This window comes from Artemia sp. Qi Xiang Cuo, chromosome 10 (assembly GCF_049724085.1).
Source record: "Artemia sp. Qi Xiang Cuo chromosome 10, ASM4972408v1, whole genome shotgun sequence".
Classification (NCBI taxonomy): domain Eukaryota; kingdom Metazoa; phylum Arthropoda; class Branchiopoda; order Anostraca; family Artemiidae; genus Artemia; species Artemia sp. Qi Xiang Cuo.
Genome location: NC_142803.1, coordinates 66,082,039 through 66,100,669, shown reverse-complemented (window position 1 = coordinate 66,100,669; position 18,631 = coordinate 66,082,039). Strand labels below are relative to the sequence as shown.

Sequence of the window (18,631 nt, the reverse complement as noted above, 5' to 3'; positions counted from 1 at the left end):
GTATTTGTGTGTAATTTAAATGTAAAGTATTGTTAAAATAAATCTGAATTGAAAAAAAGAAAAGCTACTTTGCTCTAGAAAATAATTGTCCCTTTTTTCTCCCTTCTTATTATGTGGTCCTAAGGAAAAAAAATGAAACTGCATATGTTTTTGGATCTAACTATTACAAGCTGAGGGGTGATAAAGTGGCTTCCTTGTGCCACAAAACATATTTAAATTCAGACTTTTAGCTTTTATTTTCAAGTTTGGTGAGTCAAGTAATCTTCCCATAGAGATATTTTTCTGTTAATCTTTTCCATGTCCAGGTATGATGAACGATATATTACCACCAAAGCAGATGGGCTTCAGATGGGAAAGACATGTAAGAAAGGAATAAATTTAGTTGAATTGAGCTGTTAAACTTTGGAAGACTATATTTTTTTTTTTTATTCTTTGGGAACTGATTGAAACCCCCCAATTGATTGGTATTTTTGTCTTTAGTTGTCAATTTTTTGTGATTGTTAAGCTGTAAAATATTAATTTTTTAGTTTTATTTTATAATTCAATATTTTTTTTATAGACTATATTATCTTAAATTTACACTTATCCAGCTATTAGTTCTATGTTATGAATTTTTTTTATGAATTTCTGGATTTTGCTTGTCTCTGTTAATGAATTTCGTTCAATGTTTCACATTTTCTTTTGCTTTGTAAAAAGTAGATTTGAAAAATAATCTGAGAAAAAACCTGAATAGCCTATACATCTGATTTAATGTACGTATAATCACTGTATATTTACATTTTTACACTTAACTAAAAAGAAAAAGTAGTCAAAGTTGTTTAGTAAGCTTTGCTGTTAAATTTTTTCTATGTCTGTTTAATTTAAAATTTATTTTAGAATTTGAAGACGCTTTACCATTTGACCTTGAGAAGCCTTTTCATGTTCGAAGTTATCTTTCGTCACGAAAACGTAAAGATGTTCCCTTGCTGAATTTACCTAGCCTTTCAGGACCATTTAAATTTGAATACGACACCCAGGAATTGCAACCCAAATATTCTAACAATGAAGGTATATCTGAAACATTGTATTTTTGTTGATTGAAATGTATTGGATATTGTTTTATTGGACAAAAACAGGACAAAGAGACTTAATCTTAAGTTGGAACTTTTGTTTTATCCTTTTCCAATGTGCAGGTGTTTGCCGAACCGCTTTTGTAGTCTTTAATGAACATTTTTAAATTTTCACTTGAAAGTGAAGATTTCAAGCAGGTTTTATTGTTTTCAAAAGGCTTGATAATAAGCCTTAAAACTATATCTCTATATAAATTTTATAATCTATATTTATAGTGTATATTTCCCTTCAAATCAAGAGATAAAGAAATAAATTTGTCTATTATTTTGATTCAAAGGTGAATTTGAAAGTAACAGAAATTCAGCTATTATTACTAGAACGCTCTACCAGAAATTTTTAGTGTAGAATATTAATTCAATAAAAACACAAGATTCAAACAAATGTACCAAATTCAATTTCTGCAGATAAAGTCAAAAGTTTTTTTGTATGTTTAGGAACGAGTTGTTTTAAATATTTAGCTAGAAGAACATAGCGAGTATCGTTGGATAAAAAAAAAAGGCTAAAGTCACATTTTCCTCCGAGACATAATACCTTTTACTACAAAGCGAAAAACGATGAAAAAAAAATCGAAACGAACAATCAGAGCCTAGTGAAAATTTTATACCAAATAAACGTGTTTTCTGCATGTAAATACATGCTCATAAGATGAGCTCTTACTAGTTCCGTTTTCAATCACCAGTTATCAGTCACCTCTGACCAGTTATCAGTCACAGCCTAAATATTGTTTTATTTAACAATTTGGTTATAGCCGATGCACAGTGAACTAAAACAACGTATTTATTATTCACAGTTCATTATGAATTTTGAACCTAAAATATGTGCATGTCTCTATAAAAAAAAGTATAGCAAAGCAAATAAATTTGCTTGGAAGGTACTCCAGCCTGACTGTTTGTTATAAAGGAAATTTTTTAAACGATTCAAAAGCAACCGAATGCTGATGGCGTTGTTATAATGTTTGACCGAAATATCTGTTTTTTTTTTAAGTTGTTTTTCAATGTCTATTAAAAATATTTTTCACTATTTGACCTGTTATTTGTAAGACCTGAGGAAAAGATGACATCCTTCGTTTTTTTTTAAATACAAATCTTTTGGGCTACCCAAAAAATTCAAATTAAAAAGATTATTTGCATTATTTTAGCTATTCGTATTTTTATTGCGATAATTCCTTACATTTATTGTATTATTTCCTCTCCTTCACTAATGGTTTAATTTACACTACGGTTTACTTTTTGATCTTTTATGGTTCCATTGGCGCTCTTTCGTTGTATTAGAATCACTAATTTTAAAAGCTAATATAAGTATAACAATTAGGGACAAAAGCCGGATAGAAAATAAACTTAGTTGTTAAAACCTATTAAAAGATTTACTTTTTTTTTTCTGTTTTTAACACTGTAGACTTTCAAAACATTTTGAAAGATATGTTTTATTTTTGTATTATTTGTTTAATCTGTAGACTTTTAAACTTTTAGGTCACTTTTCACCACACGTGTCTGGACTTCATTTCCAGGGAAATTCGTCACTAGTCGTTTCAAAGAATCCACATACGAGCAGTTTCTTAATTTCGTGTGCATCAGAATCTGAAGGAAAAGGCTTAGAATGTCAGAAAAAAGGTTTGAAAAGTTGCCTCCAAAGTAAAAATGAAAAAAAATCGAAAAGATTTCAAAGAATTCATAAAAAGAAAAAGCCATATAAATGTGAGGTATGTGACAAGTCCGTTTCTCGAAAGTGTGATTTGGACCGTCACCAAAGAGTGCATACCGGTGAGAAACAATTTAAGTGTGATGTTTGTGACCAAACCTTTTTTCAAGCATCAAGTTTGAACACCCATCAAAGAATGCATACGGTTGAAAAACCATTTAAGTTTTATGTTTGTGACAAAATCTTTTCTTCAGCTTCAATTTTGAACCGGCACCAAACATTAGACACGGGCGAAAAACCGTTTAAGTTTGATGTTTGCGACCAAACCTTTTCTAAATCAACAACTTTGAACACCCATAAAAGACTGCATACCGGTGAAAATCTGTTTAAGTGTGATGTTTGTGACAAAATCTTTTCTGTCGCATTTAGTTTGAACATCCATAAAAGAGTGCAGACGGGTGATAAACCGTTTCAGTGTTATGTTTGTGACAAACCCTTTTCTGCAGCATCAAATTTGAACCGGCACCAAAGAGTGCACACGGGCGAAAAACCGTTTAAGTTTGATGTTTGCGACAAAACCTTTTCTACATCATCAAATTTGAACACCCATCAAAATGTGCACACGGTTGAACAACCGTTTAAGTGTGATGTTTGTGACAAAACCTTTTCTACAGTATCAAATTTGAACACCCATAAAAGAGTGCATACGGGTGAGAAGCTGTTTAAGTGTAATGTTTGTGACAAAATCTTTTCTACAGCATCAAGTTTGAACCGGCACCAAAGAGTGCACACGGGCGAAAAACCGTTTAAGTGTGATGTTTGTGACAAAATCTTTTCTACAGCATCAAGTAGGAACCGGCACCAAAGAGTGCACACGGGCGAAAAACCGTTTAAGTGTGATGTTTGTGACAAAACCTTTTCTACACCATCAAATTTTAACACCCATCAAAATATGCACACGGGTGGGCAGCCGTTTAAAAGTGAGCAGGAAATTTGACCAAGCACCAAAGAGGGCATATGAGTGAGTAGACAGTTACATGTTATATATTTTCGCAAGTTTGTGGTTTGAATACATATCAAAAACTGTGTACAGGTGAGAAACCTTTCATATGTGACGGGGGTGGAAAACTTTTGTGGTTTTTAGTAATTTTAGAGGTATTAAACAGTTCTTACAGGAGTTTTTGGAATATTGTTGTATTGTTTGTGGTTATTATTCTCACAACCAATTAGTACATCGAATTAGTTTTATTCAATTTTTTTTATGTGTTTAGTTTCCTTAGCAATTTTAGTTTCTCTAGTAATCCAAATTTGCTTGAGGGTTACCAATGTGATTTATGTAAGAAATGCTTGTTTTCATCAAGGTTTTTGAACGAGCTCCTAAGATTTTATACTGATGAGAAACTGTTTAAAAGATTATTTATGCAAGAAATGCTTGCCGTGGCTGGACTATTTGAACACGCTCAAAGAGAGTACACAGGTGAGATACAATTTAAATGTGATTTCTGTAAAAGGTTATTTTTAATTTAATTCGGCTCTGCATTAGCATCTAACAACCTATTCTAGAAAAACCCTCTCAGTTTATTGTCTACAACAAAACCTTTGGAACAGTAGTGATTTTTATTTCAAAAAGAAAACTCAATGAAGAATTAGAGCTGTTCCACTTTGGCTAATTCTCAAATTTAAATTAGCACTTGGGACATCTATATAGTTTTGTGTGTTTTTTTGCTTTAATTTTTGTGTTAAAAGTCATTATTAGTCATCAATCATTATATCTTTTGTATTTTAGGACTCTCCTGACTAAAATATGTGTCGTATCCAAGTGTTGATGATAGTATCATACTTCTAATAATTTGCATTTATTCCATTCCAAGATCTTTCATGGAACTGCCACAAATTCTGAAAATGACTGATCTCATCACGGTTTCTGAGGATACTTTCATTAAAAACGATAAGTTGTACAGTTACATTTTCTGTTACAGAATAAAAGAAAAAGTACTTCGCTCTAGAAAATAATTTTATTTTATTTATCTTTCTCATTAAGTGGTCCTAAGAAAAAAAAAATGTAACTGCATATGTTCTTGGATCTAACGTTTAAGAGACAATGGTTGATAAAAATGGCTATTTTGCGCCGCAACATATTTAAATTTAGATTATTAGCTTTTATTTTTAAGTTTGGAGAGTCAAGTAATTATCCCGTGAAGATTTTTTCTGTCAATATTTTTCATGTGCAGGTATGATGAACGATATATTACCACCAAATCAGGTGTAGTGCTGGGGCTTCTGATGGAATATCAATTCATAAGACGTATGAGAGCGGACTAAAGCTCCTTGAATTCAGATGTTAAGTTTTGGGAGAATATATTTTGTATTTTATTGTTTGGGAACTAATGCAGAAACCCCCCAATTGATTGCTATCTTTGCCTTTAGTTGCGTCAATTTTTTGTGATTGGTGAGCTGTAAAATATTTATTGTTTGGTTACATTTTTTATTCAATATTTGTTTTATTGAGTCTGTTATCCTAAATTTACACTTATCCAGCAATTAGCTCTTTTTTATGAATTTTGTTTTATGAATTTCAGGTTTGTGTTCATTCTATGTTAATGAATTTCGTTGAATGTTTCAGGTTTTCTTTTGCTTTTTAAAAGCAGATTTTAAAAACGATTTGAGGAAAAATCAGTATAGCCTATAAATCTAATTTTATGTATGTACATAATGTCTTTAATTACATTTTTACACGTCACTGGAATTGACGACGCCCAGGAATTTTACCCAAAAAAAATTTACATTTTTTCACGACGCCCAGGAATTGCAACCCAAGTGTTCCAACAATGAAGGTATATATAAAAAATTGTGTTTTTGTTGATTGAAATGTATTACCTTAAATTTCCTTAAATTGCAAATCTAAGGATTTCTGTATTAGATATTATTTTATTGGACAAAATAGGACAAAGGGACTTAATCTTAAGATGGAAAATTTGTTTTATCTTTTTTTAATGTGCAGGTGTTTGACAAATCGCTTTTTTAGTTTTTAATGAACATTTTTAAATTTTCATTTGAAAGTAGTTTTGAAGGTTTTATTGTTTTTCAACAGGCTTGGTAATAAACCTTAAAACTACATCTCTATAAAAATTTTAAAATCCATATTTATAGTGTATATTTCTTTTTAAATTAGGAGATAAATTTGTTTTTTATTTTAATTTCAAGTTGAATTTTAAAGAAGCAACGTTTTCCTCAGAGGGATTAAATAAAGTCACATTTTCCTCAGAGAGCTGAATCCTTTTGTCTTTTACCTTTTTAATCTTTTTCCAGTGTGCAGGTGTTTGCCAGACCGCTTTTGTAGTCTTTAATGAACATTTTTAAATTTTCATTAGAAATAGTTCTGCAGCTTTTATTGTTTTTCGAAAGGCTTGATAATAAGCCTTAAAACTACATCTCTATACAAATGATAAATTTGTCTTTTATTTTAATTTCAAGTTGAATTTAAAAGAAGCAACTTTTTCCTCAGAGGGATTAAAGAAAGTCACGTTTTCCTCAGAGGAATGAATCCTTTTTTTCTTCTTAAAACTAGTTTCATTTTTGCTCTTTCGTTGCATTATAATAACTAATTTTAAAGCTAATATCACCATGAGGGAGAGACGAGGGATCGAAAATAAAGTTAGTTGTTAAAACCTATTGAAAGATATACTGTTCTTTTTTTTTTAACTCAGAATACTTTTAAAACTTCTTTAAAGATGTGTTTTTTTTTTGTTTTTTTTTCAGTTTTAATTTTTTACATTATTTGTTTTTTTTAACTCTTTTAGACTTTTACATTTTTAGGTCACTTTTCACGACACGTGTCTGGACTTCACTTACAGGGAAATACGTCACTAGGATTTTCAAAGAATACATCTATGAGCGGTTTCTCAAATGCATGTGCATCAGAACCTGAACCGTTTAAGTGTGATGTTTGTGACCAAACCTTTTCTCAAGCACGAAATTTGAACACCCATCAAAGAATGCATATGAGTAAGAAACTGTATAAATGTGATGTATGTGACCAAACCTTTTCTCACGCAGCAAATTTGAACACCCATCAAAGAATGCATACGGGTGAGAAACCGTTTAAGTGTGATTTTTGCGACAAAACCTTTTCTCACGCAGCAGGTTTGGCCACCCATCAAATAGTGCAAACGGTAGAGAACCCGTTTAATTGTGATGTTTGCGATCAAACCTGTTCTAAAATATCTAATTTGAACCGGCAGCAAAGAGTGCACACGTGTGACAATTCGTTTAAGTGTGATGATTTTGACCAAACATTTTCTCACGCAGCAGGTTTGAACATCCAAAAGAGAGTGCACATGGGTGAGAAGCAGTGTAAGTGTGATGCTTGTGACCAAAACTTTTCTCGAGCATCAATTTTGAACACCCATATGATAACGCATACGGGTGAAAAACAGTTTAGGTGTGATGATTGTGACCAAAAATTTTCGCAAGCAACAGATTTGAACAGCCATCAGAGAGTGCACATGGGTGATAAGCCGTTTATGTATGATGATTGTGACCAAACCTTTTCTCAAGCATCAAGTTTGAACACATATAAAAGAGTGCATACGGGTAAGAAACTGTATAAATGTGATGTATGTGACCAAACCTTTTCTCGCGCAGGAAATTTGAACACCCATAAACGAGTGCATACGGGTGAAAAACCGTTCAAGTGTGATGTTGGTGACCAAACTTTTTCTCGTACTGATTCTTTGAACAGACATCATAGACTGCATACGGGTGAGAAGCCGTTCAAGTGTGATGTTTGTGACCGAACTTATTCACAGTCATCACATTTGAGAACCCAAAAAAAACTGCATACGGGAAAGAAGCTGTATAAATGTGATGTATGTGACCAAACCTTTTCCGGAGCAGGAAATTTTACCAAGCACCAACGAGGGCATATGAGTGAGTATATAATTAAATGTTATGTATGCGAGAAGTGTTTTTCGCAAGTTTGCAGTTTCAATACATATCAAAGACTGCGTACAGGGGAGAAACCTTTCATATGTGATGTGTGTGGATAAACTTTTGTGATTTTTAGCCATTTTACTGGCATTAAGCAGTGCTTACAGGGGTTTTTGGTAGATTGTTGTATCCTCAGTGGTTTGTGGTTATTATTCTCACAACCAATTAGTGTATCAAATTAGTTTTATTCAATTTTTTTATGTGTTTAGTTTTCTTAGCAAATTTAGTTTCTTGAGTATTACAAATGTGCTTGAGTGTTACTAATGTTATTTATGCAAGAAATGCTTGCCATGGCTGGACTATTTGAACGCCCTCAAAGAGTGTACACAGGTGAGATGCAATTTAAACATAATTTGCGTAGAATGGTATTTTCATTTAATTCGGTTCTGCTTTAGCATTTAACAACCTATTCTAGAAAAAGCCTCTCAGTTTATAGACTACAACAAAACCTTTGGAACAATAGCCTAGTGATTTTTATTTTAAAAAAAAAAACTTGATGAAGAATTAAAGCTGTTGCACTTTGGCTAATTCTTACTTTTAAATTAGCACTTTGGAAATTTATATAGTTTTCTGTTTTTTTTTGTTTTTTTTTTTCGCAGGTTAAGCTTGTATTTCATCCAATAAACAATGTGATACCACACGAGCCGAAAAAATGCAAATGCCTGTTTTCCGAAAAAAATTCCTCTTAAATTGATTATTTCAGCCACAGGTGCACCACTGCGTTTATGGCACTGTGCCATGCAACATTTCATCTACCATACAAAATTTTACCTTCTGAATAAGTTTAAAATTTTCAGAATTCATGATTTTGTTTCGTGCCTAAGCAGACCACAAGGTTTATTTGAGAGAGAGGGTGCCTGAAAAGTATTAAAATTACGTTAACCCACAGCTTTTAACCAAGATAACTGAAATTTTGAAAAACTGAAAGACTTGTTTGTTCTTCCTGCTATTTGTGCCATGATTTATATGTTCTGAACTTCTGCCGACAAATTCATTGTGTATGCACTGAAAAGTCTTATGCACTGAAAAGTCCCCTCCTCGCAAAAAAATGACTTTAGACGTCTGTTGTTATTTGTTTGGTGAACGGTCTAAGAGGGGATCTGATTGAAACTTACTACTGTAAGTTTCTTTGCTATGCATACCCTATGGCAGTGGTTCTCAAACTTATTTAGATACTGTACCCCCTTTTACCCACAAAACATTTTAGATACCCCTTCTCAGTAACCGGTAGCCTACTAAGTAAACTACAGCTAAAATATTAAACAAATCTTAAGGCATTAACCTTTTAGACTCAATTATGCTTCATGTTTAAGTAAAAACAAAGAGATATTTTGTACAATTATTTTTACTTAAAAACAAACACACAAAATTTAAAGAACAAAAAGTGCTTACTTTCAAAGGAATTTGTGAGGCGGATGAGCTTGTTTCCCTTTGCACAGTTTATCGAAACTGGGTTATAACTTTGTTAAATACAAGATATAAATTTGGAATTGTGGCCCCTGATAAGGAGATATGTTAAGAAAACAATTCTTACTTTAAAATATGTATAATGATCCTAGTTAACATTTTATCCAAGGGGAGAACCTTTATCCTCAAATCTCCCCTCGTTTTCCCTTCTTTTTCCAACTTAAAAGAAAAGCAATTTCTATTTTTGCATGCTTTCAACCCAATGTGTAAATGTTTTGAAATTCTTTCTATAAATTGTTTTTTATAGATAGCGTTCATTCCGGTCATTGTTAATTCCGTTTTTTTAAATGATAGATAAAGCAGTGGCGATTTTGTATTTTCGCCTCACCATTTTCAATCATTAAAAAAAATTATTATACCCCCCCCCCCCTCATGTGCAAATATATAACCAAAATTGCACTCTGTTTCTAAATATAACCTTCATTTACATCACAAATGAATTTTGCCCCCACCCCCCTTATGTGCAAATATATACCATGATTTGGATCTATTTAGGGGTTGGGGTACAGTTCATTTGGTTATATTTAGGTTCAGAATGCAATTTTGGCTATATATTTGCACATTAGGAGGTGGGGGCATATACTCTGTTAATATATAGGTTTTAAGAAATTCGTAAATTAAAAAAAAACTGTAGCCTATGTATATGCATGTTAATAGCAATATTTTGTATTTTCGCCACTGCTTCGTCTATTATTTAAAAATAACGGAATTAACAATGACCGGGATGAACGCCACCTATAAAAGACAGTTTGTAGCAAGAATTTCAAAAGATTTAAACATTGGGTTGAAAACATGCAAAAATAGAAATTTCTTTTCTTTAAGTTGGAAAAACGAGGAAAGACTTGATGATAAAGGTTCTCCCCTTGGATAATATGTTAACTAGGATCAGTATACATATTTTAAAGTAAGAATTGTTTTCTGAACATGTCTCTTTATCAGGGGCCATAATTCCAAATTTATACCAAATAAAATCTTAAATCATCTTCAACATTTAATTTGTTTCTAGATTTACTTTGAAGATAGGTTAAATTTGAGAAGTCCTTTTAATATAAATAAGTGGCTTTCTAGATTTGACTTTCAAAGAAATTTGTGAGGCGGATGAGCTTGTTTTCCTTTGCACAGTTTATCGAAACTGGGTTATAACTTTGTTAAATACAATCTTAAATCATCTTCAACATTTAATTTGTTTTTAGATTTACTTTGAAGATAGGTTGAACTTGAAAAAACCCTTTTCACAAAAACATGTGGCGGAAAACCCTGCAAGAAATTCAACAGCAGCGCCTGGCAGTTCTCTGTATTCCTTCCCAATACCGATCCAGAAATCTAACAATGTAGTACCAGTAGTCAAATATTTATTTTCCAGCGTGGGATAACATGAGACTTCAATGAGTTGTTCCTTTCGAAAGGTAGTCAGGTTAGTGTCCATAGCATAAGCATTAAAGGAGTCACGCATCCAGTCTAACGGCTTCTCCAAAAATGGAAAGTACTCTCTTATGTGGATATTCAATGCATTCAAATGCTGGATCATTTGAGTCATGAGTTTAGTGAAATCAGACATGTTTTTCTCATTATCCTGCAAAAATGTATGCAATCTTTAAGCGGTTCGATGTTGTTATTTTCTATTGGTTTTTCCAAGAGAGTGATTCTTTTTACCATTGCATTAGTTTTCTTTTCTACATACAAAATGTCAGAAACCTTGCCCGGCATGGATAAATTCCAGCTGTTGAGTTTTTCAAAAATATCACTCAAATAAGCCAACTTCAAAAGCCAATCAAAATTAGTAAGTACAAAAGAGACCTGGGATTTGTATTGGAAAAAAAAAACTGTAAATTGTTTGTGGAGTTCAAATACACGGGACAAAACATTTCCCCAAGAAAGCCATCGTACCTCAGTGTCTAGCAATAAGCTATCATGGAAGCTCCCTATTTCCTGGCATAGAAAAACCAATTTTATGACAAATGTTTTCTTTTGTACTTAATATTGAAAATAATCATTAAAATTATAGTAACATTTTGAACTGATGAGCTTTCGGCAATTAATATCATTATACATCAAATATTCAGTTTAGTTTATTAGCTCTTTTTAAAGTTGTTGAAGACGAATATAGTTTTACAAACAAGTGTTTGGATACTTCCTCCTTTCCTAACTGTAAATAAAAACCAAAAGCCTACTGGGTCATTGGCGCTTAACTGAAAACGTATTATGTTACAAATATTTTCTTTTCAAGTTATTACAGTATTGAAAATAAAAATACAATTAAAGTGAAATAATTTCTTGAATTGATGGATCTTTCAACAATTAATATTATTATACATCAAATATTGAATTTAATGTTGTTTATACTTTCCAAGAGTGCTCAAGACGCATATAGTTTTCAGTAAAGCGCCAATGACGCAGTAGGTTTTAGACTGTTACAGTGAGAGAACGAGGTCACACCAAAACTCTTGTTTGTGGGGATTTTTGTTTGTTTCAAGCTTGATTAACATATTCAATTTAAGTTTCACTCGTTTTAAGATTTATTTATTAATTTACATTAATATCTATTGTGTGTTTTTTTGCATTTATTGTTTATTTAATTTCTGTTCGTTTTAAGTTTCATTTATATTTCAATAAGAAAATATTCTTTTTCGTTTTAAGCTTGATATTCATATTCAATCTAAGCATTACTCGCTTTAAGATCTATTTATTCATTTATATTATTACTTGTTTTATTATTTTGCTATGATTTTTTATTTAATTTATGGTCGTTTTTGGTTTCAATTATTATTTAATATTAAATTATTGTAGGGTTTTTATTGAATTTTAAAATTTATTTTTATATTCTTAGGTTAATTCTAAAAATGTTTTTAATTTTATTTTGAAAAACTTATTTTTCGGAAAGTTTCTTTTAATTAATTTTTGTTCGTTTTCGATTGCAAAAAATTTCAATTTTTTTAAATTCCTTATTTCAAAATCAAACTTACAAAAAAAATCAAATATTCATTCAAGTATCAAAACTCATATCAAAGTAACAACATCAAAGTGAAAAAATGGGTTTGTGTCAACCTCGGGGTTTTTATTATCTGATGTTTGAACTTTTTTTTTAACAACTGTGCATTCGAAAAATTTTTATCGGATGGGTTTGGGGAAAAAGGGCGTTGGGAACTAGATTAAGCTTCAGTCTCTTTTGACTCTTTAAAAGTGAACTAGAGCTTTCTATTTTCAATCAAATGACCACTCTCTGAATTTTATACGAGTATCCCTTCTATATCAGCAACTGAAACGTCAACTCGATGCCCTATGCGCCAGCAATGGCTCAGGAGGATCTTTATCCTTTTTTTCATCCCTTCTATAAGAACCATATATATCCCCAGAATATAACTTACAACGCCTATCCCTGGGCCCTGGGGGGTTGTGTTGAACTATTTTGAACAAAATGGTCACCTGAAATTTTTATCGGATGGGTTTATCCATCTGATACACCCAAAGGCGTGGAGGACGGGAGAGGCTAGTTGCCCTCTGATCTGATCTTTTTGATCACTCTGAGAAAATGAACTTCAACTTTTAATTTCCATTCAAATGAACCCTATCTGAAGTTTATACGAGCATACCTTCCATAAGAACCATATATGCCCCCCGAGAAATAGTTAAAACACCGGCCCTGGGGGGGGAGGGGATTTTGTTGACACAAAAATTATTCGTAACTGATCTTTGAACTAGTTTTAACGAAATGACCATACGTAAAGGAGTTTTTGTTATATGATCTTCGAACTATTTTTAACAAAATGGCTACCTCAAATTTTATCAGATGTATTCGAGGAAAAAGGGCTTGGGGTCCAGTTGCCCTCCGATCACTTTTGACTCTTAAAAAGGGCACTAGAACTCTCGATTTCCAATCGAATGAGCCCCCTTTGAAGTTTATAGGACGACCCCTTCTATATCAAGCGCCTCTGGGAAAAATAAATAGAGTTTGGGGGGAGGCTAGCTGCCCTCCAATCACTTTTGACTCTTAAAAGGTGAATTATAACTTTCAATATCCAATCAACTGAGCCCTCTAGGTATTTTATACGAGCATCCCTGCCATAACAACCATATATGTCCCCTGGGCATAACTTACAACGCCTACCCCCTTGCCCTGGGGGCTGTGTCGACACCGGAGTTTTTTGTTAGCAAAAAACTTTGCTTACTTTGAACTATATTTAGCAAAATTTTTATCTGATGCATTTAGGACGTGGAGGAGGGGGGGGCTAGTTGCCCTCCAATCTCTTTCGAATCTTAAAACGTGAATAAGGACTTTCAATTTCCAATCAAATGAGCCCTCTCCGAAGTTTATACGAGCATTCCTTCCATAAGAACTATAAATGCCCCTAGAATATTACTCATAACGCCTGCATCCGGTCCCTGGCGGGTTCCGTCGACACAGGAATTTTTCTTATCTGACCTTTAAACTATTTTTAATGAAATGGCTATTATAAAAATTTTATCGGATGGGCTTGGGGAAAAAAGGGTGTGTGAGGGGAGGACTAGTTTCCCTCGGATATTTTTTACTCTTAAAAATTGAACTAGACCTTGCAATTTCCAATCAAATGAGCCCCCTCTGAAGTTCATACGAGCATCCCTTTCATAAGAACCATATACACCCCTCGGACAACACCTGAACCGCCTATCCCCTGGGTTCTGGGGGGGGGTCTGTTATATAATTTTTTAAAACTTTCCAAAATACTGGCTAAACCACAATTGTGCGCGGCTGGGTTTGTGGAAAAAAAGAGCCTGGGGGGGGGGGCGAGTACAACTATCTCGACTCTTAAAAATTGAACTAGACCTTTCAATTTCCAATCAAATAAGCCCTATATGAAGTTTGTACGAGCATCCCTTTCATAAGAACAATACATGCCCTTAGGGCATAACTTTGAACGCCTTCTCCTTTGCCCCGGGGGGGGGGGTCTATTGACCCCGGATTTTTTCTTCTCCGACCTCTCAACTAATTTTAACAAGATGTCTATCTCAAAAATTTCATCAGATAAATTTTGAAAAAGAAGGCGTGGGGGGGTGCTAGCTGCCCTCGGATATCTTTTGGCTATTAAAATTAAGATCGAACTTTCAATATCCAATCAAATGGGCCCTCTCTGAATTTTAAACGAGCTTCCCTTTCATAAAAACAATATATGCCCCAGGGCATAACTTACAATGACTGCCCCCGGGCCGTGGGGGGTTATGACGATACCTGAGTTTTTGTTATCTGACTTTTGAGAAATTTTTAACTTAATGGCTATCTCAAAATTTTTATTGGATGCATTTGGGGAAAAACGGGCGTGGGGCTACTTAGCTTCCAATCTCTTTTGACTCTAAAAAACATAGCTAGAACTTTCAATGTCCAATCAAATGAGCCATCTCTGAATTTTTACGAGCAACTTTTGAATAAGAACCATATATTCCTCCAGGGCATAACTTACAACACCTGCCCTGGGGGGCTGTGTTGACCCCTGAGTTTTTGTTATATGGTCATTAAACTATTTTAAAAAAAAGCTATATCAAAGTTCTTATCGGATGGGTTTGAGGAAAAAGGGCGTGGAGGGAGGGGGGCTAGGTGCCCTCCAATTTCTTTTGACTATTAAAAAGTGAACTAAAACTTTCAATATACATTCAAATTATCCCTCTTTGAAGTTAATACGAGCATCCCTTCCATAAGACCCATATATGCCCCCAGGGCTTAACTTACAACGCCTGACCTCGGGTCCTGGTAGGTTGTGTCGACACCGGAATTTTTCTTATATGATCTTTTAGCTATTTTTAACAAACTGTCTATCGAGAAATTTTTATTGGATGCATTTAGGAAAAAGAGGTTGGGAGGGGGGGAGCTGGTTACACACCAACATCTTTTTACGCTTAGAAATTGAACTAGAACTTTCAATTTCCAATCAAATGACCCCTCTCTGAAGTTTATACGAGCATTCCTTCCATAAGAACTATATATGCCCCCAGGGCATAACTTATAACCCTTGCCCCTGCAAGACTGTGGGGGAGTGTCCTGCTCAAACATATAATGCCCAGAACTTTCAACTACGTTGAACAAAATTGCTATATCAAAATTTTGATTGGATGTGTTTGGGGAAATGGTGGGCGTGGAAAGGATGTCAGTTACCTTAGAATCACTTTCGATTATGAAAAAGAGAACTAGCCATTTAAATTTCAAACCGAATGAGCCCTTTCTGAAGCTTCTATGACAACGTTGTCCATACAAAATCTCATATGCCCCCAGGGCATAACTTATAACCCTTGCCCTGATGGCTGTCGGGGAGTTGTCATCCTCAAAGACCTAATTTCCAGAACTTAAAACTACGTTTAATAAAATTGCTGTCTCAAAATTTTGATTGGATGTGTTTGGGGAAAAGGTTTACGTGATAGGGGGGTTAGTTGCCCTCCAACATGTTTTGACTACTAAAAAGGGCACTAGCCCTTTAAATTTCCTATCGAATGAGCCTTTTTCAAGTTTCTACGACCACGCTTTCTATAAAAACCTTATATAACCCCAGGGCTTAACTTAAAACCCTTGCCCTAAGGATTGTGGGGGAGTGCCATGCTCAAACATATAATTTCTAGAACTTTCAACTACGTTGAACAAAATTGCTGTATCAAAATTTTGATTGGATGTGTTTGGGGAAAAAATGGGCGTAGGGGGGGGCTAGTTGCCCTTCAATCACTTTTGACTATGAAAAAGGCCACTAGCCCTTTGAATTTCCAATCGAATGCGCCTATTTTGAAGTTTCTACAACAGCGCCTTCTATAAAACCTTACACGCCCCGAGGGCATAACTTAAAACCCTTGCCCTGAGGGTTGTGGGGGAGTGTCCTCCTCAAAAATATATGTTCTATCTGGAAATCCACTATGCTGAACAAAATTAAAAAGGGCACTAGAACTCTCGATTTCCAATTGAAGGAGCCACCTTTGAAGTTGCTATGACGACCCCTTCCATATGAAGTGCTTCTGGAAAAAAAAACAAAAAAACATTGCAGCCGTAGGGCCTTTACTATAGGCAACGCAACAGCGTTGCCTCTTATTTTATGTCAAGCAGGAATTACAAGGTCAAAGAAAATTATTCATTACCCAGCACCAGACAAGCAATGTTGTCAGTACAGCTCTGATTCAAGTGACGGATGAAGCCTACAAGAACATCGATTATTCCAACAGGAAGAGGCTGAGTCAGTTGTGCTGGAAAAAGACCCAAAATCAAGCAGCATTACCCAAATCATGATAGAATGATTAGTCGTTCCTTCAATGTAGTAATCGTAGCTGCTAAGGCGCATAAGCGTAAACGCTTATGCGCCTATTCATGACTCTCCTGACCTACAGAAAGATTTCTTTTTATATAATCAGCTGTAAAAAACAACTAACAACTACTAAAAAAAAAGATATGCAACTGTTCTAAGAAAACTTTCAGACAATGACTGCACTTGGCCAAGATGGAGGTGGTTCATGATGTTTTGATGGCGTCTGACGGCATCATCATGTAGTGTATAATAGCCCATTCACAATAAAAACGCTCTTTCTGCATACAAGTGCTAATACCTTTACATAGATATAAAGACAGTCCTGCTTCTCCTCATGTCAATTTCACTGCTCAAATATTGACCGTTCGGAAATAGAAATCATTGGCATTCCACTGTTGAGTGTTGAGGGGAGCTGCCACCAGTTCAAAACGGTATGGAAAATTTTGTTCTTGCTGCTACATTACTGCTAAGGCTATTGGACCCCAGGCAGCAGAGATTACCACTTAGAAAAGATACTGAGAAATTTGAAATCCCAAAACTAACAGCCTGAGGACAATTTGTTTAGATATTGAACAAGCAAAACAAGAAAATATGAGTTCAAAAAAAAAAAAATCATAGAGAGGACAAGGTCAAAAATCAGGGAAATCACACTAGATGCTGCTGCTCAAGTAGACTTGGAAAGAGAAATGATGACATTATAAAAAATAGTGCATCTCCGTAATGCTCAACTTTTTGCATAAGAGGAAAGAAACATAAAACACGATCAAATTCGGACAGCTATGCAAGACAGTGCGTATGGGGGAGGAAAAAACTAAAATGCTTTCTAGTCAAAGCTGTCCTCAGACTAAGAAGATGCAGCAGCTATAAATGACCTGTAAACAACATAGGGTCCTTAGATAATTCATAATGAAAAAAAAAAAAAATAAAAAAACATAATTACAAAATTTATGGGAAGATCAGATAGAACTATCATCAAAGGGTATTTAGAAATAATGCTTAGTGTCAAACATTTTCAGTAAAGAACTGAAAAAAAAATTTCGAATGAATTTAATGAAAAAAATATGCATTGTCAGTTTAATGTACATATGCTGATATTTATTCCATAAAATCTTAATTAATTTTTGATTTCTTAAGGTTATAAAAGAGAAAACAATTAAAGAAAATATTTTGAATAAAATACAAAATATATTCTGGCTCTTAGAAAGCATAGAGTTTAGAACCCTACTCAGATTAATTTCAGATTGTTTTGAATTTGACATATTTTAATTTCTGTTTGTTTTGGGTTTCATTTATTTATTGATACTGATTTGTGGTAGTTGTATGCCTGGTAGATTATTTGATTCTATTTTTGTTCATTTTGGTTAAATGGAGTTCTTTCCTTTTTTTTGAAAAACTGATTTTGTGGAATTTTTTTTTGAATTATTTTCTGCTCGTTTTATGTTGACATAGTCTTTTTCAGGGAGAAACACAAAGCCTTTTCTAAACTTAAACAACCATCCCTTCAATAAAAACCTTAAATACCCCCTGGGCATAATATAATCCTTGCCCCTTATCTGTGGGGTTTGTTTCAACAATAAAAGCCAGGTTATATAATATTTAGATTATTTTGAATAGAATGGCTATCTCAAAACTTCTATTAGTTGCTACCTCATGAATGGGTAGAATATCTTCTAAATAAAAATTGGATTTGAAGAAGACTAAAATTTATTCTCTTATAGGTGCGACGCCGGGGACTAGTGGTAATTGTAATAACAGTGGTAGCATGCAAATATTAAACCTTATAACAGAAACCTTATTTGCCCCCAGGGCATTAATTACAACCACTGCCCAGAGGGTTTTGGGGGGAGGGTAGTCTTCCTCAAAGGCCTAATTACCAGAACTTGAAACTATGTTAAATAAAATGGCTATCTCAAAAATTTTGATTAAATGTGTTTGGAAAAATGGTGGGCGTGAGAGGGGGTTAGTTGCCCTTCAATCACTTTCGACTATTGAAAAGGGCACAAGCCCTTTCAATTTCCAATCTAATGAGCCGTTCTGAAGTTTCTACTACAAAACGTTCTATAAAAGCCTTATATGCCCCCATGGCATAACTTACAACCTGTGCTTCAAGAGTTGTAGGGGGTTGGTCATCCTCAAAGACCTAATTTTCAGGACTTTAAACTATGTTAAACAAAATGGCT

At 33.9% G+C, this 18,631-nt stretch overlaps 1 protein-coding gene across 2 annotated transcripts in view; it reads left to right on the top strand.

The window, feature by feature from the left end:
- The first annotated feature begins 914 nt into the window (after window positions 1-914).
- LOC148948053 (uncharacterized) overlaps window positions 915-18,631 on the top strand; it is a 476,379-nt gene continuing 458,662 nt past the window's right edge. The window contains exons 1-2 of one of the 2 annotated variants that reach the window (XR_016142338.1): window positions 915-1,047; window positions 2,580-2,922. Coding sequence is in view for 1 of the 2 variants with exons in the window: in XM_089095677.1 (XP_088951803.1) it covers window positions 1,042-1,047 (6 nt within the window). In the remaining variant the exon portion in view is untranslated. Of the gene's footprint in view, window positions 1,048-2,579; window positions 2,923-18,631 lie in introns of those variants that run through there. The other variant, XM_089095677.1, reaches the window with a different exon arrangement.